We start from the raw sequence: 23042 nt of genomic DNA on the forward strand, positions 1-23042 counted from the left end.
TTTATCAAAATATTTCCAAATAGCTACAGAGGCATTTTCCAGGTACTGTCTTGCTTGAAACACTATTTTCTGTGATAAGGGATCTGCAGTGTGAAATCTAGTCTAATCAGTCTTCCCTGACAGTGTTGGACAAATATTTAAGGCTAATTCATCCAGATTGCCTGAATGCATTTCTCAGATTTTCAAAACCTCAAACAGAACATTTGAGATGAAATGGAATTTCTCCTACAAATCTTTCATAATTAGAAGTAACAGAGGCACTAAAAGTGTCAGAGAAGCTGACCCTTAAATTATAGCATTTATATGACCATTAAAATGACCTTGAATTTCCTGGAGATTTTTATGATTTTTTTTTATATATCTTCTGAATAGCATTGGCTAGTTCCACAAGCTGACATCATTCTCTGTATAATGCCCTTAATCTTGTATCATATTGTAGGGAGTCTAATAGTTTCAGGTATTGCTTGTGTATGTGTATTTTATTAAAAAAAAAATTCTTCTGTATCTCCTTCGAGCAATAAGATGGTGGATTTTGAAGAGAAATTTACAGGATTTGCCCTTCCATATTTCACTCTCAGACAAAAATATCTTTGACAGCTACATTCTGAAAGCTCTGTTATCAAGTACCAGTTAAATTCATGTTTGATATTACCAAATGCTACTGTTCATTTTATATGTGTGTGCTTGTGTGTGTGTGTGTGTGTTACTAATTAGAAATAAATTTGGAAAAAATCTCCATGTGACAAGCTCCTGGAAGGCAACATTTCTAACATTCTTTATCTTTATAAATTGTACTTCTTGATCAGTTGCCTAGGGCACAAACAGAAAATTGGTGTGTACCTATTTTCTGACATTGGTTCTTAGGACTTTTTCCCTAAAAACAAATGTACTTTCCTAGTGGTTTTCCCGAGTGCAAACTTTTAAATAGCAGAGGAATTCACATGGCAATTCATATTACCAATTTTTGATTGTAAAGGTGTCGCTGTAAAACCTACAGCTATGACTTCTTGCTCTAAAAAGGAAGAGCCTGAAAACATTTGCATTTAAAGAATCTAACATCCAGTGTGTCTCCTTCAGGATAGGATCTAGATGATTTAGTTCTAAATATCCAGTTCTTTAAGAAAAGATGATCAGCATCGATTTTACTAACCTTGTATTTTTACTACTGTGCTTGAAAAAGAAAATTATTTTGCTAGTATGTCAAGCAACTTATTCATTTTTCCCTGAAAAGTGCCAGATTTAGAAATACTAGAATGATAGAATGAAAGAGAGGTTAGAGAACACTAAGTCCAATCCTTACCCCCTAATTCACAGCTATAGTGGCTAAATCCTTAGGATTAGAATTTGAGATGGAAAAATAGAAGTGGATTGAAGTATCAATATTGAATTGCTTGGTCAGGACAGTGGTGATGAGTAAGTTCCATGTTACTTTATAAATCTTGCACTTTGGGAAAGAAACTGTTAAATAACTATGAAATGCATGAGAGGACAAAGGAGAAGCTCAGAATAACAGGCTCAACCATAATCGATTAATGCTTTTCTGACCAACACATATAATATGCACATTTCACAGCAAAATTGTGTTGGAATATTTTATATCAGAGCCTTTCTAAAGTAAAGAACATTATGTTTGCCTTGGTAATTTCTGTAATGGTGCTTCCAAAAATGAGGGAAATCTGTCATCATCTAGGCTTTGTTTCTTAATACATCACAACAGATTATAATAATAGAGAAGTCTATTAATAATGAGGTCTTAAAAAGACACAATATTAGTAAAATGACCTTGCCATTGACTGGGATAAGGAAGCTACTTGTGACAGTTTTACCACTAGCTTGTTAGAGCCTAATGAGCTGCAGAAAGCAGAAAGAACATGCAGGTGGAGAGTTGTCATGTGATCAGAATAACTGTCAATTGATTTGTGCATTTTTTATTCATCTAATCATGTTCATTCACCTATTATTTAATAAATGATTTGACATTTGAATTTCTTTGTGATATGTTTGTTCTTTAGTTAGAATCCAATTGGATTGGAATGGATATTAAGAAAGTTTGGCTTTGCAAAGTGACATTTTTAATACAGTTAGCCAAAGACAATCATTTTTGTTCTTTGTTTTATTGTCTTTGTTTTATATCAGGCATATGGAAATTTTCAAATGTAATCCCTTACATGAATCATAAAAAAGTCCCAAATCAATTCCAGTCGAAAGATCATTGAGTAATCTCATTTTTCACAATATTTAAGACTGTTATGAAGATTATGCTTTACCAAATAGTAAATCCCTCTTGAAAGACACACATATTGTTTTTAACAGTGGAAATAAATCTGCCCTCTGGCAAGAATTATTATGGTTGAACCAGATATAGCCATTTTGATAGCTGAGGAGTTTCAGCCTTCTCTCTATAGATTACGGCAAGTGATAAATTTCCTCAGCCCCAAGTCGAGATATACCAACATGTATTAAGAAGACAAAATAGGTACTAGATCATAAAAACAGTGATAACCATTTTCTCAGTTGTTTGTCAACACAGACAATACCGGTTATGAAGAGAAAATTAACATGTCATTTTTTTTCACAGGTTCAGGATGCATTTCGATGCCGACTGAGAAACTGTCAGGATCCAATTAATGCTGACTCTTCAAGTTCTTTTCCTAATGGGCATGCTCAAATCATGGTGAGCTTTTCTCTCTGATTGCTATGTCACAAAGGGATAAATAAATGTTACCGCTAGTAAAATGGTATCCAAGTTCCAGTTTGAATAACTGACTTTAGTTCATTAATGGATATAGAACTCTGGCACCAATAGCTAGTCTATCTGGTTTTCTTGGGAGTCCAGAATCTCACTGACCCACTGGTGTGTTGGCTGTGGGGTTTTGTGTGACACCATGCATTATTTTAACCTTGCACACAATTAGGGATAACAATTTGTCTCATAAGAGCGTGCATGTTTATGATCCAACACTATAGAACTGCACTTTTAATCTTAAAGCAATAGTTCTTGTCCTCGGTTGCACATCAGAAGAGCCAAAACTGAAATTAGATCTCTCATGTGGCACAAGTGGTTGCAACATGAAGCCCAAGATGACAATCAACCCCTAAAGCATAGGGATTGACATTCTATTAGTTAAAGGTCGGCTGTTGAACATGAGCTCTGAACTCAGGGTATTGAGGGGTTTCAGCTGATCCACGTTAGTATATTTTAGAAATGAGTTCAGATTTAAACTTTCACTACAAACTTAAAAGGAGATTTTTTAAAATTTATTTAAGTTTTAAATTTACCACTCCTTTTTATAACTGTAAAATTTTTGGACTACAACTTACACCTGCTTATGTGAATGTGCTTCACTCACCTTCCATCCCAGACTCCTTCCCTACACTGTCCCTTTTCCTCTCCTTCTATGCCCTCTGGTAACCAGTATGTTCTTAGAGTCTAAGAGTTATTCTTGTTGTTTTGCTTATTGTTTTTTTTTTTTATTTTACCCTTTGCCTTCTCATTTTATTTTTTGTTACAGATTATGTTTATTGAGGCAAAGATGGCTTACACCTTTGTATCTGCTCCAGATTATAGGTTTAATGTCCTAGCATCAGTGCCCCAACAATCCCACACCATATTCCACTGGGTTTCTTCCCTCTCCCACTTCCCTTCCCCCTGACTGCCGCAGTTTTGCAGTCAGATGTTAAGAGTTTACTATCGGTTTGGCTTTGACTGATCTTTTGCTATAGTTTGTTTTCTTTGGTTAATCATATTCCACAAATGAGTAAGGCTACTAGAAATTGTCTTTCACTTTCTGATTTATTTCACTTAGCATAATTAATCACAACAAAATCCATCCATTTTGTACCAAAGAGCACTGTTTTATCTTTTTATATATAGCAAAGTAGCATTCCATCGAGTCTGTTCTCCACAGTTTTTTTACCCAATCACCTGTTAATGGACATTTAGTTTGGCTCCATGTCTTGGCTATTGTGAAAAATACTGCTATGAACGTAGGAGTGCATAAAGTTTTTATTCGGGGGGTAAATACCGAGCAGTGGTATGAGGTTTTTAAAAACAATATATTTGATTTATAAATGTTTTTGTATTATGAACATTAAAAGTCTAAGTGATATACTATTAGTAAGATGAGAAAAATAATTACTCATTAAAAAAATAAAGCTTAGATAGGCTAATTTAATTTTACCATTAAAAATAATGTTTTGGGCCTCCCCGGTGGCGCAGCGGTTGAGTGCTGGGTTGCAAAGCTGCCCACAGCCTCTGCAGCGCTGGTTCAATTCCCGGCTGCTCCCCGGCCACCAGAGGAGGGTCCCACATGGCGCGCAGACCTCTCCTGCCACCCGCTGCTCCCCTCAGCAGTGTACTTCGGTCCCTCTGCCTGCTCTGCTCCCTGCTCTGGCTCTGGTGAATTCTCTCACCCACCCGCGCTTCTGACTGTACCCAGTGCTTGTATAAATAAATCAATCTTAAAAAAAAAAAAAAACTTTAAAAAAAATTTAAAAAAATTAATGTCTTTAAAATAAAAGCATGGGCACAATATAGTGAAAAGTACAGGCTTCTAGTTATAAAAATAAGTTGTGATGGTGTAATGTGCAGCATTGTGACTATAACTGTGTTATTTATTTGAAAGTTGCTAAGAAAGTAAATGTGCAAAAGAAATTTGAGGAAAATGAGGTTGGAACAAAACTAGCAGATTCTATACAAGATTATTATTGTTTAATCATTCACTTTACTCTTACTCTTAAACTTAAAAATTTGATCACATTTGAGTGAAAATGTGACATTAGAAGTGTCTAATTTGGCTGTTCAGGGTTTGACAAAACTGTTACATTATAAACATATACAAAGTGAATGCTTAAAAAATTGAAATTAACCAGGACATTTATTTCCACATACATAGTAATTATTTCTAAGCTTTATATTATTGCTTAAGGAATTGCTTTAACATTCCATCCTTTTATGTGTGTATCCTGACTGACAGTGGGTAATGTGTTGCCTTATTAAAATTGTATGCCATGTTTCCATTGACTTCACCCAACATGTGTTCTCTAGAAAATATCTTTGAAAACAATTTATTTCTTGAGAAACTGACTTTGCACAAACCAATAATCTGGTACTGCCTACTCAGAAATCTATAAACTTTAGATAATCTGGTTAGTAGGTCATTTGAGATTTCATGAAATGATGGTCCTATGATTTATTATTTCCTGTTACAGACAGACTTTGAAAAGGATGTAGACATTGCTTGTCGATCAGGTAAGAATATTTGGATTTGAAAATATTATCAGGGAGGGTAAATCATTTTTATGCATTTTTATTTCAAGAAAAATGCTGTGGTTTACACACTACTATTAATGTGGAGAAATTAATATAATCTTCAAATGGGAAATTAATATAATCTTCAAATATAATAGCAGAATGTGGGGGAGGGAAGGGGCTGGGAGGATGAAGAATGAAAAAGAAAGGTCAATCAGGAGCACCCTGATAGCAGACAGGCATTGACCTAAAGACATGACTCCCACCTCACCAATTGCAGGTTGCAGCAGGGTGGAAGGCCAGTCACTTTAGTCTCTGTGCCTTAGCTTCATCATATATGGAATATGGGTTGTTGTAAGCATGAAGTACCAGTATGTGTATTTTTGCTGCTGTTGAAGGGGATCAGGGAAACCCATGCAGCACACCCTGACAGTGCTCCTCCGGGTTGTTCTCCAGCCTGTGGCTCAGTATCACTAGGACAGATAAATCCAGTGTTTTAAAGGAAATCGCACATTTTATTTTGTGGGTAATTCTGCGACAAAAATATACCTTATTTTGCCTTTTACTCATTGATAATAGTGTTGCCTTCTAGAACAGATCTTTCCTTCATCAAAATAGCCAGATATTTGAAGCAAGTATTAGCCCAATCCAAGTCTTTTTTTTCTCCAGATGAAACAAATTATGTTTCTCATTCATTCCTCACAGAATATTTCCAGGCCAGCGTGTGCCTTAGGTAGCCTCTAATGTGTGCATAATTTTAAATTATGGATCCAAATGTATATATACTTATCCAGCATTTATCACAGTTGGTGCCTTCCTTATATTAATGCTATCTACTTTTGCATCATAGCAACTGCTGCAATACTTTTGTCATTTGAAATTCCCAAGACTTTTTGTAGCAGCTTTCGGGGCTTTTCCAGTCTAAGATTATATAAAACTTTCAGGACTTTTGCACTTTTCTCTCCTTGGACTCTGTTTACTATTATCTTACTGGTTAGCATTCTATGCACAGAAATTGTTTGGCCATTGGAAATTTGATAAGAATACCTTCTAAATCTTCATTCAAACCATCAATAAAGTAGTTGAATGGGGAATGAGAAGACTGAGGATTAAACTCCACTGTGCTCAGTAAGACACCCATCATCCACCCCATGCAGACTTCCTTTAAGTGTAATTGTCACATTCAACTCCTAACCATTAATCATTTAACCATTTCAGAGTCTGAGATCACAGTTCTTATCAGAGTCACAAGAAAATGAGAGATTAATTTCATACCCCTGAATTTAGTAAACATACTCTATGGAGTATATGGTCATAACAGAATAGTAGATGTTCATGACCTGGCAACCCACAGTGGGCCTGTGTAGAGTGTGAGGAATCCACGTCTGTGCTCTACAGTGTGATGTGATTTGTATGGATCTGAAAAATCAGGATTTATTTAAAATAACTAATTGTTCATTTCATTCCTATTTTCCTACCTTCAATTTAATTTCTTTTCAGCCTACTTTAGTGTATCTTCACTCTTCTCCTTGATAGAAAGCAAAATAGGAGCAGAGTGTTTTCTCTTTAACCGCTGTTAACATTAAACTCAGTTATCAATGTGCAATCCCTAAACCAGAAGTGTAAGCACCACCTGAGAACTTGTTAGAAATGACCACTGGCAGACCCTACTTGAGACCAACTGGGTCAGAAACTGGGGTTGCCTAAGTAATCAGTTTCTAGAAGCCATCTATGACATTCTGATGCATGCTAAATTTGGAAGACCACTGTATTAGACCATCCTCCTCCACAAGCTGTGGTCTTTCAGTATTAATCTTGTCTCTTGTGTTAAATTACCCATTGTCCCTAAATTTCATTAGTATTCCTAACAGTCCAGTTCTATTTTTTATTAGAAAAAAATTCTTTTCAAATATTTTGTTTGTGTGCCCTTTTTAGCTGAACTCAAGGGAGCTTGAGTTTTTCTAGAGATTTCTTTCCATTTTGAGGTATAATTTTAAGGCCTCAATTCATTATCTGAAAAATCTTTTCTCTAAGTTTTGTTGAAATTCACTTCCCCAAAGGGTTAAGTATATATCTCATTATGCAAAATATTCAGGTGCTTTAGTTTTGTTTGTTTGCAAATTTTGCTTTCACAACTTGATTAATTTCTCTCAAAAGTCCCATCATTTCAACAACATCTTTGTGTGTGTAGGTGGTATAGATTTGTTCATATTGTGCATTCAAAATTTAGATAGCCTATTAAGCAAGTCCAAAGGCAGGTATGTCTCCACTATAAAGTAAACACAATTAAGTAGCATTCTTCCCTCAAATATTTAAGATATACAAATTTTTAGTATAGTGTACCATTTGATAAAAATGTGCTGGCTATAACTGCAAACCACACTATATTTGTGTAAAACTGAATTTATCTTGCACAAATGTGGACTAAGAAACAGTATTCCGTACCAAGAATTGCGTTACAGTTTACAATATATTGATAAATGTTAAATTATATGTCCTTAAAGCAATATTGTAAGTTCCCATAACTCTCCTTTAACTGCTATAAATTTTAGAAAAATGTATAGTTAAGGTTTAAAGGTATTCTTCACTGAAAGGTATTTTTAAAGCATTTTATTTAGAATATCATGAAATTTATTAATTTACCATACCTGTCCTTTTATGTTTTCACATAAATTGTTCCTGGCAAACGCAATTCATTACTGATATATTTTCAGAGGGAATAACATTTTTAAGCTGAGGAGACAGTAAACCATACATTTTACAATTATCTATGTCCAGTGAAATTTTAAATGCCACTTGCTCTGCTTTCTAGGTTGGGCAGCATTCAGTGCACAGGGCTAGCCAGGTTGGATGTGGTGCTCTTCACTGTGGTTTCAATATCAAAATTACCAAGAATATTTTTTTAGAATTTCATTTTTTTATAGCAAAACTGACAGTTGTTCACAACTAAGCATGCTTCAAATTCTCATAGAACATTACTTCATTTATTTAGAGTCCCCCCCCCAAAAAAAAAAAAAGTTAAAAGGAATCTGAACTCATGCTAATTGTTTTGGTTTATGTTTTCATTTTGCTTCCTCAATTTGTTCCAAGTCATTTTCCAGGCCTAAAATGAAATGAAGGTTTCAGAAACTTTTTTTTTTTTTTTGCTTATAGTCCATTGGCAATTTTAATATCTCCTCAAGGGCATTCCAGCAAATGCATTGATCTTTTTAAAAAATGTTCTTTCTTCTCCTGTGAAGAACTGAAGATGATAAATAATTTGACCCCATATCTACCTTGACCATATGGACTTCATAGATAAATGCTCATTAATTTTCAACATGCATAATTTTTGAAAGGATTTCTGATGCAGTAGGATGAAATTTTCATTGATTACCTTTTCCAGAAAGCATTTTAATGAACAGAACTTAGAATACCTTAGGGGAAAAACCTTTAAGAAACAGTTAAAATAGTATGAATATCTCAATTTATAAAACCTTTGCCATAGATTTTTGGGATAAAACATTTTTGGTATTCTGCTTTTTTCCCAGAAAAGTTATGCAAAATAAGGAGAGGACACTGAGATTTTTTTCAGAGTCTATTAGTCCATCTGCAGATATTTTTTAGCTGTGGGTTACCTCAGATCTATGAGAGTAGCTCAGAATCAGTAGATTATCTGGACCATGTACATAAAAGTAGATTTATAATTTAAAAAAATGTTTTATTAAGGAGACATTACAATTATAAAAATACACACACATTAACTTTCAATTCTAATTCACAGTTCTTCATAAGGATATTGGTCCTTGCCGAGCAGCAACGATAACAGGAACACTCTCTAGGATTTCTCTAAATGATGATGAAGAGGAGAAAGGTACAAACCCTGAAGGATTAAGCTACTCAACATTGCCTGGAAACGTCATTTCCAAAGTCATTATCCAGCAACCCACTGGTCTGCACATGCCCATGAGTATGAATGAGCTGGGCAATCAATGTTTGAAAAAAGAGAACAGTGAATTACGGAGAACTGTGTACTTATGTACGGATGACAATTTGAGAGGGGCCGATATGGACATAGTCCATCCTCAAGAAAGAATGATGGAAAGTGACTATATTGTGATGCCCAGAAGCTCTGTAAATACCCAACCATCAATGAAAGAAGAAAGCAAAATGAATATTGGCATGGATACCTTGCCACATGAAAGGCTATTGCACTACAAAGTGAATCCTGAATTCAACATGAATCCCCCTGTAATGGACCAGTTCAATATGAACTTAGATCAACATCTCACACCCCAGGAACACATGCAGAGTTTGCCCTTTGAGCCTCGTACAGCTGTGAAAAATTTCATGGCCTCTGAGTTGGATGATAATGCAGGACTATCAAGAAGTGAAACTGGATCAACGATATCAATGAGTTCTTTAGAGGTAAGCAATTGAACAATCCTTTCCTTGATGTTTGAAGATACATATATATAGAGAGAGGAAGAGATAGATTCATATGACATTCAGTTGGGGTAGAAGAGTCACATTAGTTTCAAGAACTTTAAGTATGTTGAACTAAGACTCTGGATATGTTTTTTTCCAGTAATACATCAGAATGCCCTTTCTAAAGTCACTCATTTTTTAAAAAAGAAGATCCTTCTGTTATTTCTTGCCTTCTGATGGGTAAAATAACTTTTGGATGGGATTACACACACATCAAGATTTTTTTAAGGGTCAGTTACTAAAAATAAAAAATTTGAAAGTTATAAATGCTAACATCATGTTAGATCACTATCGTTCAGCGTTATTTTACTTTTAGAGTTTACACAATGATGACTGCTAAAATTTTTAGACTAAATTGTAAATTAAGCAGCTAACAGTCAGGTCCCTGAGGTCCAACCCCCCGACTTTGGTGAAAAAGCAAACTCCTCCACTCAGCTTCTTTTCTACCCATGAGTTGAAGTAGGCTATAGCTGTCAATATCATTAATATTTTACTCTATACTCCTTAGATCTTACTTAAGTAATGTCTTCATATATCCTCTTATATGTGACTTTTGCATCTTCTACCTTAAAATTTTGTTGTAAACACAGTGTACTGTAATGCAGTACACACATATCTCTTGTTTAATAGATTTCAAAAGAGAATTGGTTGCCTGCTTTTGCCATCAGAAGTAAGCTAATTGTTCTGTTGTCCAAAAATGTGCAGAGGCAATTGTCCCTCTCTTCTCCCCTCAAAATCATGCCTTCCACTGGGCCAAAATGAAGAAAGATCCTTCAAGGGTAGCGTAACTTGATGAATGGTATAATTTTGAGATTTTTCTCAATTGGATAAAAGGATATTTTAGACCAAAATGAAAATATAGATAAATTCTTAATCAATGTTAAACAAAATAGGGTTTCTAAGGAGAATAATCGTCAGGAGCAAAGCTAGAGGAACAGTGAGGCCAAGGTCATTCCATAATGCCTAAAGCTTCCTCTAGACAATCCCTTTACACAAAAGAGTAGCTACTGTTTCTATATTTCTAACTTGCATGTCCCCAAAACTAGCAGTTCTACTATAATAATAATGCATAAGCACAAACTACATGTTTTGTGATTTAGCATAAAGTTTTTAAAATTATTTTCAGTGAGTATGAATAGCATAACATCATAAGCAATCATAATGACCAAATGGAGTCTTGTTATAAAATGACTAAAATGTGCTAAAGGGCTTACAATAGAATTACATTAAAATATTTTGCTTGTTATAAAGCTGCTTTACATCTAAAAGCCTAAAAACCTGCTGGGTTGTTGTTATAGATGTTGCTTGAACAATAGACTGTATTTCTAAGTGCTACTTTGTTCAATTTGTAATTTTTGCAAATCTTCATATCCTTATTAAGTATAGGCATCATATATAATGGTGAGTCAGCCAGAAGATCTGCATTTAAATGACTTAGAGATCACAAGGCTTAGATCTTGAAAAGGAAGAAAATTCAGTATTCAGAATGAAAATTCACTTTCTCCTTTTCATTCTTTAAAAGAGTTTAATAGTTAATAATTGCTTAGAGTAACCATTTTTATGAGATAGCTGAAAGAGAATATATAGCTGTGGGAATGAATAATAAAAATTAGCATTTATATAGCATCTTTCATTAGCAGATCCTCAAATCACCTTAAAAACGTGAATTAATTAATCTTCACAACGCCTCTGTGCAATGGATAAGTTGTTATAATCCTCAAAGTAAAGTCATTTATCTTCTCAAGGTTGTAGAGCAATGCATAGCAAATCTAGGAACAGAATCTTTGTGTCCTGATCAACGTTATGCTGACAAGACAAGGCAGTGATGTGTCTGAACATATGCATGACAGTAACTCTAAAGTTCATTTTAACCCAAGACAGACACTTGGCCTTATGGCAAATAAGATATGGAAGGGATAAAGTATAGGGGCATTTAACTAAAATTTGGGGAATAGGTCTGTGGCCCATATAAGGTCGGTGGTGTGACTTTATGAGCAGAGTGACACATTGTGAAGCATTAAGTTGTCAGCTCTGTTAGCCTATGTCTGCAGGTTCAACCAGTGGGAAAGAAGATGCTCGGACAATAGGGTAAAAGAGGAAAGATGGTGGAGATCTCCATGGAGAGTAGGGATCACCGGTAGACAAGTCTTGAATCCTACAAGACAATGTGAAGAGGACAGGAAGTGAATGTGTGAGTCCTTACCCTTGGTACAGTCTGAGTCTTCTTCCCTTCTGAATAAGAAGGGAGACGATGGTCACAGGAACATCCATCTGTGAAGTCAGGGCAGCAGAGGGTGGCCTGGTGCCCCGTGATCCTTTCAAGGCTGTAATGAAAAAGATGTTCATATTAATTCAGGAAGATTCTTCCAGCAGGAGCGGGTGTTCACAAATTGCCAAGGTGGGATGTGGTGGGTGGAAGAAAGACAAGAAGGTAAAAGCTACCAGTTGTAGCACAGAACACAGTATTCATGAGGAAAAGTGCAGGCGAAGAAAAGTTGAGGGAGCAAAAAAGAAAGACAAAGAGTGGGTGAGTGGGTGGAAGTATTTATTCAAATAAGCAGGAGGCAACAAAGAAAGAGGGAGGCTCCCTAAACCCCAGTAGCAGTGCCAGCAGAAAAGGCTCCAACCTCCAGGGGAGTCTGTTCAGCTAACCCCCAATTACTGAGTATAAAACACTTTAATAAATGCATGAAGTTTCTTGGCATACAAGCCTATCCAGACTTTCTCCCTAATATTACCTTCTATCTTATAATGTGTTATCTTCCAACTTTCAATGTTTATATCCATTCCCAGAATGAACTTGTGAAGCAATTCTGAAAATTTTAGATTCAATTTCCACAATTATGGAATGATTGCAATATTAATATGTTACACTTTTTCACAAATCCTAAATATCCTCTAATAACTATGCTTAAGGCTAAGTAAAAAGAATGAAATGGTCATCAGCATTTTAGGCATTCACCTTCAATTAATGAGCAAAACATAGAGTGCATGGTACATATGTGGAGCAAAAAACCCCTGGGTGCTTTGGAGCCAGTTGTTCTCAAGCCACTGAGGACTATGAAATACTGTTTACTGGATTGTGGTGCTATTTATATTATATGAAGGGGCAGTATTTGTTTTGGATATTGGTATTCAATAGCTTGTAGCTAATAGTTCTAAATAGTGTTTCCTCACTCAACCATCTCCCCAACTTGTGTGGATGTCCTGAGCTTATTTGGCACATGGGCCCCTGTGTCACTCAGAGTTGATACAGGTTTCTGTGTCATTGGCTTCCGCCTAGGTGAAAAATTTCCCCCTTGCATCTTTAGCTGTGCTTCCAGATCCTTCCAGGTGCCTTTGCCTCCATGTGTAGGTCTCTGCCATCTCCCTGTCCATTCCACTTAGGGGGAAAGTTGTGTCTTCTCTTGCCAATCTTTGGGTTACTTCATGGTCCCTTTTGTGGCTTCTCGGGCCCTCTGTCACTTGAATTGTTGTGAAACACATTGCTCAAATACAACCTTAATTTTCTTCTTATAATGAATGAAGATCTTTAATAACTTATCTACAATGATATCATAGATTACAAAATTACTTTTTCAAAACCAAATATGTCTCCTTCAATTTATGAATGGGTAGGAGACACCACTCTAGGCTACATACCAGTTTTCTTCTGAACATGAATTATTGAGCTCTCTGCATAATGGTTTCAAAAGGTAAAACATTTTAGCTACAATGTCACATCATGGGTGCCTCTCTTATAACTACTGTGAGGTTCAAATTAGATAATGTATGTGAAAACCCTTTGAAATTGCAAGGAGCACTTCAGAGGTAAGGTTGTGTTATTTCATTACCATTCTATCTTGAATGTCTGAAGAAGCTTTAATGTTGTACTAAATCAATATTCAGGATATTAGACAAAATTTTATGGCCTCACTTGAGAACTGGGAGACTCTGTCACTAATAGAACCCATTATAGAACTGACCATAGTGCAGAAGCATCTTTTTCCTTTACATTTTTTTTTTCTCACGGAGCTGTGTTGAAAGGAAGCCTTGCCCTGCTTGGCTTTTTGTGTCTTCTCCTAGATTAGGGAATTTTGTCTTTTGTGTAGGCATACAAATGAAATTAGCTCAAATAGAAGTTATTTTTCAAAATTAATTATTCAAAGGTTTCATTTCCACATATATTTTGAACCAATTTGGTATGAAAGCTTTATCCTTGAGTGGTTCATTGCTCACTCTGCAATAGAAACTTTTAATGGCAGTCATACTGCCATTTACTAGTCTGTGGAATTTATTTCTCTGTGAATCTTCTAGTGCCTTGTCCGGTTTAATTTGCAGTGACATAAACAATGAAGTATTTCCTTTGAGAAATGATTCATCGTGCTCCAAGACACAGATATGGAGAGACATCTCTGTGCATGTACTGGCTAAGTGTTCCTCTAAGACATTCACACCACAGTGCATGTTCTTACCCTTACATCATCCTAAAGAATTCTTCCCTCTATTACGATAAGCCTGCTTCGCTGTAAATTCTCTTGATCCTCTTGATTGTCAATTGAGCCATTCACACTGGTTTCCTTTGGGTGTTTTGTCCACTTGCTTATGCAAATTCTCCCAAATTATTCCTGAGAAAAACAACAGAAAAACCAAGTCACATTATTTTAGATTTGTTTAGCTGCCATAGTGCAGCACCTCCATTCATTTGTAATAATATTGTGCTAGGCCCTGTGCTAAATACTGGAGAAACAGAATTAAGACAAATTTGAACCCTGCACCATAGTAAATAAATCCTACAGACAGAAAATTAGCCTCTAACAAATGACTGAAATGGTGTGTCATGCTCAGAAATACTCTTGAAACATGAGAGAGAGACTTCTGTACATAAGGTGATCTGTCTGAGAAGCCTTCTAAAGTAAGTTAAAAAGAGGAGCTGGAGGGTGAGAAGACGTTTCAAGCAAAAGAATCTACAACTGCCAAGTCCTAAGGTAGGAAAGAGTTTCCAATATTCTGATAGGATTAGAAGACCTAAGTAGCAAAGGGCAAGCTCCTTAACATGAAGTTGGAACAGGTAGAAGAGACCAGATTACTCACTTTTGTAAAATGATGAAATGTAAGCAAGGTTAAGCAAAAGTTTGTCATGAACATTTTCCCATCCCTCCCTCTTGATGTTTCAAGTTAAAAAAGATTAGGACACAGACGTAGGACAAGAGGAGGTGAAGCTGGAGGACAGTTAGAAGTAGGTTGATGTATTCCAGAGGAGGGACGGGAATGCCGTGACTGCAGAAGTGAAAGTGGAGATAGAGAATATCAAGATGTATTTCAGAAGAACAGACAGCACTTACTGGTGGATTTGTTGAGCAAGATGAGGGCCAGGAAGGAATGAAGGGTGTCTTGACCAACTCTGTGTCCAACATTTTCTTTGATGAGGAAGGAGTGTTTGGAATTTGAAAAGGTGATATTTAAAACTATGAGAATTAATTATGTCCCCCTAGGAGAGAATAGGAAAAAAAGGAAACTCAAAAACTCAACATTAGAAGGAAGATAAATGAGAGTGAACTACCGCAAATAAGAGGGAGGGGGAAGGAACAACCTAGAGATAAGTGTTTTTAATGAGGAAATTATTAACTTTCAAAAGCTTCTGAGATATTGTAAGAGGAGGACAGAAAATTGACCTTCGCAATTGAACAGACGGAGCTCATCAGAGAGCTAGACAGGAGTTTTAATGGAATGCTGAGGTCAGAGTCCAAGTTGGGAAATTAGAGGAGAAAAACAATATGGAAAAAAATATCACTTATTGTGACAAAAGGATGATTTATAGTAAGTTATTTGGGAAATTGAGGCCACATAACAGACATATGATTTGATCAGTTTTCTTGGTTGTATCATTTTTTTTTAAACATATAACCATTATTTTCTAACCATTTACAATCTTTACACTGAGATCCCGGAGACATGTTGAATAAACATGTAAGTCAGTTATGGTTTCCATAAACTTCTAATGTTTTAAAAGACTTCCCGATCAACTGCATGTTTACTAAGGGGGGAGACAGGGATGAGTGTTTTCATGAGGAAGTGCTAACAGAATTCAACATTTTGGTTCCTCCATTATACCACAAATGTCTCAATGCCAGAAACTTCTTCAAGATAAACTAGATATTGCAATGGGGACCTCACACTATAGAGATGGAGAAATCTGCTATGTTATTGTATCAGTGCGCACCAACTATTCTGTTTTAAGTTGTTTTACTCAAAACAAAGTATTGTATATTGCCATCAGATTTAGCTCTGAAATGAATAATGCACTGATGGTTTTACTCCTTTAAAATATAATTGACAAGTAAATGTTAACCTACTTACCCTTGCTATATGCATGTTATTCTTGCTGAGTTCTAGTAACAGTAAGCAAAATATCTCAGGCTTCTTGGTTATAAAATATTACCACTGAGCAGTTAGCATGAGAGTAGAGAAAAAGCAGGTTTGGAATCAGAGGACCTTAGTGTGATTTCCAGCTTATTTACTTACCACCCAGGTGAAGTAGATAAGTTATTCTAACTCCCCGTTCTTCGTTACTCATAAGTAGGGATACTAAGTAATGCTTTTCTGACAGTCTCATAGACTAACTATACACCTAGCATGTTCAAATGTGAAAGCACTTTATATAAAATGTGGGAATGCTTGGTCAGTATTGTGGGGATATGAGTAATACTACACTATTTTCACTTCCTTGTGCCATGTTTTTCCCCCACTCTGTAATTTTTATGTCTTCACTTCGTTAATTCCCTCTGACCACCCCCGTCCCCATCATTAGGTTGTTTTGATTGAAATCTGTTTGCTTCAGTTTCTCACTACTTTGTCTAATCCCTTAAAACTTCTAATCCGCTATACTTTTTTGTTAGAATTAAATAGAGGGAGAAATCTCTATCTATGTCAACATTGGTGACACCTGTTCTTTGAGGCAGAATCCATCTCTGGTGGTGTTCTAGTTTCCTGCTCCTAAAGTAGGGAGCAGTTAGCAACATGTGTCCATTTCCAGTTCTGAGGCAACACAGTTTTGCATCCACACACTAACACAAGACTGATAGGACCTTTGACAACACCATGAGCAGCAGTTGGGCCTCTTACTCTGCTAGCTCACTGAACCTTTTTTTAGAAGATTTCACCATCTAATTTTCAAATGGAACACAAAGCTATGACTAATGTTCTATAATAATTGCTTAAAACTAAGTGTTTCCATGCTTGCATTTTGCTGTATTAGGAAAGAATTTTGCTTAATGTATACTTACAAAAATGTCCTGCTGAGTCACAGTGCCAAGAAGGCAAAGCGTTCAAGAGCAGAATGGAAACTCTGACATTTAGTCTAGCATATTGCAGCAAAGCCTGATGCAGTATGTTGGAGCCTGATTGTCATACAGCACGGGGAGATGGCAAAGGAAGGCTGTGTTAAATTCCTTCCCACCTGCTTTTCCCCTTCCTGGATGTCACCAGGGCTAGTAGAAGGCTGGCAGAGGAGCAAAGTGAGATGGACATGGCGAGCTACCATTTAATACAATCATTCCTTCTCTACACTCACCTGCAGCATACTTCAGGACTGGATACTCAGTCTTAAGCAGCATTACAAAAATCAAACTATTTCAGGACTAATAAGCTTTCTTTTCATCTATCTACCTCTGTCGAATGAAGCATACTTTAGATGTGTTCACTAAAAGTTTCTCTTTCTCTAGTAACAATTTTAATTCTAACTACACAAATTGTCTTATTTTTCAATAAGCTACTACATACTATATCTGCTAATGTTCAGCAGTTAGAAGAATCCACCATCTATCTTGGGTATGACCCCCTGGTCGGTTACTGAATTTGAGATTTTAGGTATTGAGATAGGAGCAAAGGGAAAAGATAAAAGAGAAGGTTAGCCAAAGGATTACGTAGATTTCCAACTGCCTAAATTTTACATTGTTCCCAGTGTTTCATTCCTTTTCCCTCCTAGTGGAAAAAAAATCTATATTGTAAACATGCTTTGTTCTCTAAAATTTGAAAGGACTCTTTCCACAGATAACAGGTATCTCCTGCAATCATAATTGTTCCAAGAAATTGATAACTTTTGGAGCTGATGTTGGTCCTACATTAGTACATCATTACACTAATTTCCATTTAATCATATTTCCTAATTTTTTATTTCTGATAATTTCCTAGTTTTTTCAGAACTACTACCTAATTACTTATTAATGCATATTTATCTGTAACTAGACTCAGTAACTGTTTAATAGAGTCATAGCCATAGAGCAACACTGAGATATTTATATCTGTATCTATGTTTGCTGGGGTGTGGACGGTTTGTTCATTGTCTCACTAAATTAGAATACATCTGTTCTTAAGAACTAGCAATTAGAAGGACTTCCCCGTCATGGAGGAATTTCCAATACTGAGAAAATTGCAGATGAGACTTAGAGGGTTTGATACAGAGAATTGGTTGGTGGGAAGTCTTGAGGTGGCTAGATGATTTTTCCTACACAGCTTTTAATCCTTTGTACCTATAAAGTATTGCTCCAGTAGACCTGAAGTGTCCTCTAAGACTGACATTTTTATGTGTATTTTCATAGGGAAAATTTGTCCTTAGTTAAGAGGTCAAGATGAGAAATATGCTATAATTTTTCTATTCTTAAACTTTAAAGGAAGTTCAAAGTGAAAATGGAATGTGGATGAAATAGTTTGAAAACATAAAAGTTTTCACATATTTATAATGCAAAGAAGCAAAATTATTGAATATAATTATTTTCATTTTATCTGAATGACTAAATATGACTATTTGTTTTTCTTTTTAAAAAAATATCTAACAGAGAAGAAAATCACGATATTCAGACTTAGACTTTGAGGTAAGTTTCGATATTTTTAAATTTTAATTGTTTGATTTCTAAATTGATACATAATTACATAAACATATTACTCTGTGCAGCCAAGTAGGGATATTCCTTTAATTAAATGAGCTGTTAAACATTTAAATCCATACTATATAAATAATTAGTTATAGGGAAGAAAAGGTTTGTGGTCTAATTAATGTATGTTAAACTGAAATTTTCCAGACAAAAAAGGAATTAACTCTATAAATGCTAACTGGGCAATTGATAGGGCTGAACATTGTCAATTTACTTTTTAGGAGAGATGGAAAAGTTGCTTTCTTGATTTTCCATATTAAGATATATTAAAATAATTAATGAGACTGTGAGGATGCTTTGGCTGGTTAACTAGACTTTCTCGGGGACTTGCCTTGTAATCCTGTTATTTAGGTTCTCTGTGGGACAATCCAGAATCCTTTTTTCCAATAGCAAGTGTTGGCTCAATATGTTCTTGTGTTTAGTAAATGTCTTTTTGCAGATATAAACAAGATGAAAATGTTCATTTTCCAATTTACATTGAATTTATATTGATGTTGTAATATTGATGCTAAGAAATTACTGAAATCATACCATTTGAGAAACTTATGCTAAGCACAAAATTAATGATGTTTGAGCATCACATAAAATGCACTTATACATCTTGATAATTGGATATGATTCATAGTCTGCTGACATAATTGGATGGAACACATTATCAATTTTTCTAGCATATTTATACTGTTGTGATACTTACATAGAATTCAATACTCTTAGCTGATATTCCTAAAATTTTGGAATCCTTCCAGGACATAGTAACAGAATTCAGTCATCTTACTTATATAGATGGATGTTGTACCTCAGCATGTATATCAGGTATCAAAAGTGAGAGTATTGGTTTTATCTACTGCAATGGTGAACAAGGTGTAGTTTGACCTTCATTAGGAGAATCGATCTTTTTTTAGTAGTCATACAAGATACAAAGTCATGATAAAAATCTGGCTTTAGTGATCATATGGCAAATTATAGTACTGATGTAGCTCAATTCTAACAACCTGGCATGTCCATTATGTCCTCAAATTTTAAGGTAAAATTGCCAAGATTCAAAGGGAAAATATTCAGCATTCTTTACTTTCTTTAGTACCTTTTGAGGGAAGATATTTTAGGGTTTTTTCTATTAATTTTTTAGGTAGCCAAAAATAGAGGCTCACACTATGAGTGTATGAGTACACAGGTGTGTATGTGTAGCCCTGGAAACAGTAAGTTATGTTAGTACAAAGGAAACAAAGTATAAATCAACCCCCTAGGCATCAGTCACAAATCATATCAGTAAAACAAACAAACAAAAAACCAATAGTATAATCCAGCAAAGTTAGGTCATCACAAGCATTGTAAAGATACCTAATCTTTTTGTATATTCTTTATGGCAACTGGCAGATTATTTAAACTGATATTTCTTCCTGTGCTTAAAGTTCTAACATATAGCCATGCTCATAAATGGAAAGAAATTTACAACACAGCAACTCTGGACATATTCTTTCACTCTAAGTACTGCAATTATTGCATGATTGTGACAGCTATCAAAATTTTTGATGGAAAAAATTTGAAGTTAGGCTTTTTCTTCACAATTAGTACTATTCCCTTCAATCTATGGACAACTACAGTTATTTCATAGGTTTTTCTGAAAGATTGTTGCCAGAGTTAAGTGCTGATGAATTTTAATCCAATCTATTGGTACTTTGTGGGTGGGTCCTTGAGGACAAGTCAAAATTGTCCCCTCCCTCTGTTACTTCAGGTTGGATGTTAAATTTGCTCATAACAAATGTTTGATAGTACCCTCCACCCCCAGCCACTAATGATGGTCAGTTTAGGCAATTTATCACTAACAAACATTGCCTCCTAGATCCTAAAACCATCTTCCCTTCAGTCCTCACACACTTCACAGTGTCCATACATGATGACAAAACTCAGATCCATTAATCTCTGTGGCTAGTGTTATAGCTGGCAAAAAGCCCTTTTATGTAACCAAATGCAATACAGCATTGCATTCCTGGAATAAATTGAGCAAAGGGTTGACTAGTCCTAAAACACCAATTTAAATTACTAGACAAAGTATACACGACAAATACTGATTCTTACTTTCTGACAAGTATACAGCTAACACTATAGTGATAGTCCTAGTTCTGCCACCAAACTCCTTATTGGATTTGCATTCCCAGGTGCATGTAGAGAACTGTTTTTTAACACACATGTGATGTGTGTTTCTCGAAAAATAGAATTTTTCAATCCAGTTTGTTTTAATAGGAAGTTTTCAAACAGTCTGTGTCAGGGCAGAGACCAGTATACAAAACACATCACTCAGAGGTATTACCTCAAAGGTAGTCACATGGGAATTTAAAATTATTTATGTCATATATAACTCAAGGAGGTAAATGGCAGGTAGAAATTCCAAGCAAGGAAAAAGTGCAGAGGTTGACTGAAGTGTGGCATGCTGAAGAAGTTGAAATCCACTAAAACATGGGAGAAAACAAGACAAAGCAGATAATTCGGAAACATGGTGAAGGACTTACACACCAGCAGATACATGTTTATCTAAATTTGTTACTAAAAGCTGCTAAACCTCTTCTGCTGTATTTTTTTGTTTATTAGAGCAGAATCGTTTCCTGTGATGTGAGCTTCAGAAAGAATGATGAACGATAGTAGTAGTAGGAAGAAAAGAGTGTAGAAAGTTGAAGGCAGTAGTTGAAATGCAAATTAGGAAGTGACTGGTTCAGGGAAGAAGTAATGTTTCCATTTCTGGAGGCAATAGGACAAGGAATAAAGGGATACTGCAGAGTTGAGGTCTATGGAATTTGGCCCTTACTGAACAGGTGGTTAAAGAGGAGAGGAGCAGGAAAAAAAGACCCTACAAGTCCAGGCTGGGTTTCTAATTGTTCCAACCAAACCCAGAGAAATGAAGATACCTAGTTAGGATGGCTATGTGTTAACACTTTAAAAATCATGACATTAAATTAGAAATATTAGGCAGGTAGTTTAAATTTTCCTAGTATTGAGCATAGCAAACCTGTAAAGGAGAAACTAAAAATTATATCAGTTTCTAAAAGGCACATGATTTCAATGACATTTCTTGGGCATAAGAAGTTCTTACCTGCTTTGTCTGTCACCCCTAGGGTAAGTGCCCTCTGTTAGGCAATTAGCACCCTTTGAGTACATTTGAATAATGCAGCCCTAGTCTATACCCACCTTTCTGTATTACTAAACTATTGCAAAATTATTTGTTTGCAGTCAGGCTCATGACAAAATATAGACAAAATATATTTTGTGATGATGACAAAATATAGATAGCTCTCAGTTTAAGATTTTTTTGTCCAGTTTCTTTTAAGCCCTGGGTATATATTTCTTCAAATAGAAACAGACTTGGAACATTGACACTGTCATGTCAGCTGGTTCTGTCTTATGGCTATCTTGGGACTCTGGCCCAGGAAAGGTACAGACTTCATTCCCCTTCCATAATAAGGCTTTAAGAACCAACCTTAACCCCTGCAGTTGCCGCCTTAACATGAGTTTTGACATTCACTTCACACTAGTATGCAACAGCCCACTCTGCACAGAGTATTCACAAAGCAGCAAAGAAAAATAACTAAGTTTATACTAACAAAAACGGACAATGGCAGCATAGCTGTGTCAAGTCCTTAAAATGGAAAACGTAATTCAGGGAAAGTGGTTTCTAATTCCTATCAGCACATTATTTGTAGACTCTGTACACTAATGTTCATAATTGGGAGATTTTTCTTTCTGTAATAATTCTCTCCATTTCTAAAAGTAATTCAGATTTAAATCCCAACTCTGATGAACACTTCTGGAGTTAGCAGAGAAAAATTTAAAACATTTTGGATCCAATCTACATGCACGTTTTCATACAAACCCACTTATATGAAAAATAAGGGAGCATAATAGGATCAAAAGGGACAGGCGGTGTGTGGAGAGGACTCTTGCATAGGAGTGAAGAAAGGATTTATAATGACCTTCCATTTAAGCAGGCACCTTTCCTGGCCTATATACATATGCTGTCTCCTTCATACAGTTTATACCATACACATTTAAGGAGCACCTTCTAAAGGTCAAACACTGTCTTATGGCTATCTTCAAAACATGTGGAGGTGTCAGGGAAAGAAAGATGAATAAGCCACTGCCCATGAGGTGTTCAGAGACAAGAGTGGAGACAATCCTTCAAAAGATGATTGCAGTTTTACGGGTTAGTTGCAAAGTGATCAATACCCACAGTTCACAGGCTCACCACAGAAAACACCTAACCCACCTAGATTGTTTCTTCTCCTTTTCCATCACAACAGGGCACCATCACAAATCTGAATTTTCTAAAGGAGGATGTTGCTGAAACTATGGGGAACATCTAATATAGCAGCGTGCAGAGAGAGCTGACTGTGGATTCAGAATGAATCCCCGCTCTCTTACCA

General features: G+C 35.7%; 1 protein-coding gene and 1 long non-coding RNA gene across 6 annotated transcripts in view; one reads left to right on the top strand and one right to left on the bottom strand.

The window, feature by feature from the left end:
- The window catches only part of ADGRB3 (adhesion G protein-coupled receptor B3), a 685437-nt gene that overhangs the window by 653260 nt on the left and 9135 nt on the right, over positions 1-23042 (top strand). For all 4 annotated transcript variants that reach the window (XM_054698910.1, XM_054698909.1, XM_054698911.1 and 1 more), the window contains 4 exons: positions 2579-2674; positions 5212-5251; positions 9015-9658; positions 18535-18570. In XM_054698910.1, coding sequence (XP_054554885.1) covers positions 2579-2674; positions 5212-5251; positions 9015-9658; positions 18535-18570 — 816 coding nt within the window. The remainder of the gene's footprint in view (positions 1-2578; positions 2675-5211; positions 5252-9014; positions 9659-18534; positions 18571-23042) is intronic.
- The window catches only part of LOC119252604 (uncharacterized), a 34224-nt gene continuing 22521 nt past the window's right edge, over positions 11340-23042 (bottom strand). The window contains exons 1-4 of one of the 2 annotated variants that reach the window (XR_005126861.2): positions 15043-15174; positions 14173-14325; positions 11922-12042; positions 11340-11487 (exon numbers count right to left, since the gene is read on the bottom strand). This is a non-coding gene — a long non-coding RNA (uncharacterized LOC119252604). Of the gene's footprint in view, positions 11488-11921; positions 12043-14172; positions 14326-15042; positions 15175-23042 lie in introns of those variants that run through there. The other variant, XR_008553250.1, reaches the window with a different exon arrangement.

This window comes from Talpa occidentalis, unplaced genomic scaffold (genome assembly GCF_014898055.3).
Source record: "Talpa occidentalis isolate TD23 unplaced genomic scaffold, MPIMG_talOcc4v2.1 talOcc4.2, whole genome shotgun sequence".
NCBI lineage: Eukaryota > Metazoa > Chordata > Mammalia > Eulipotyphla > Talpidae > Talpa > Talpa occidentalis.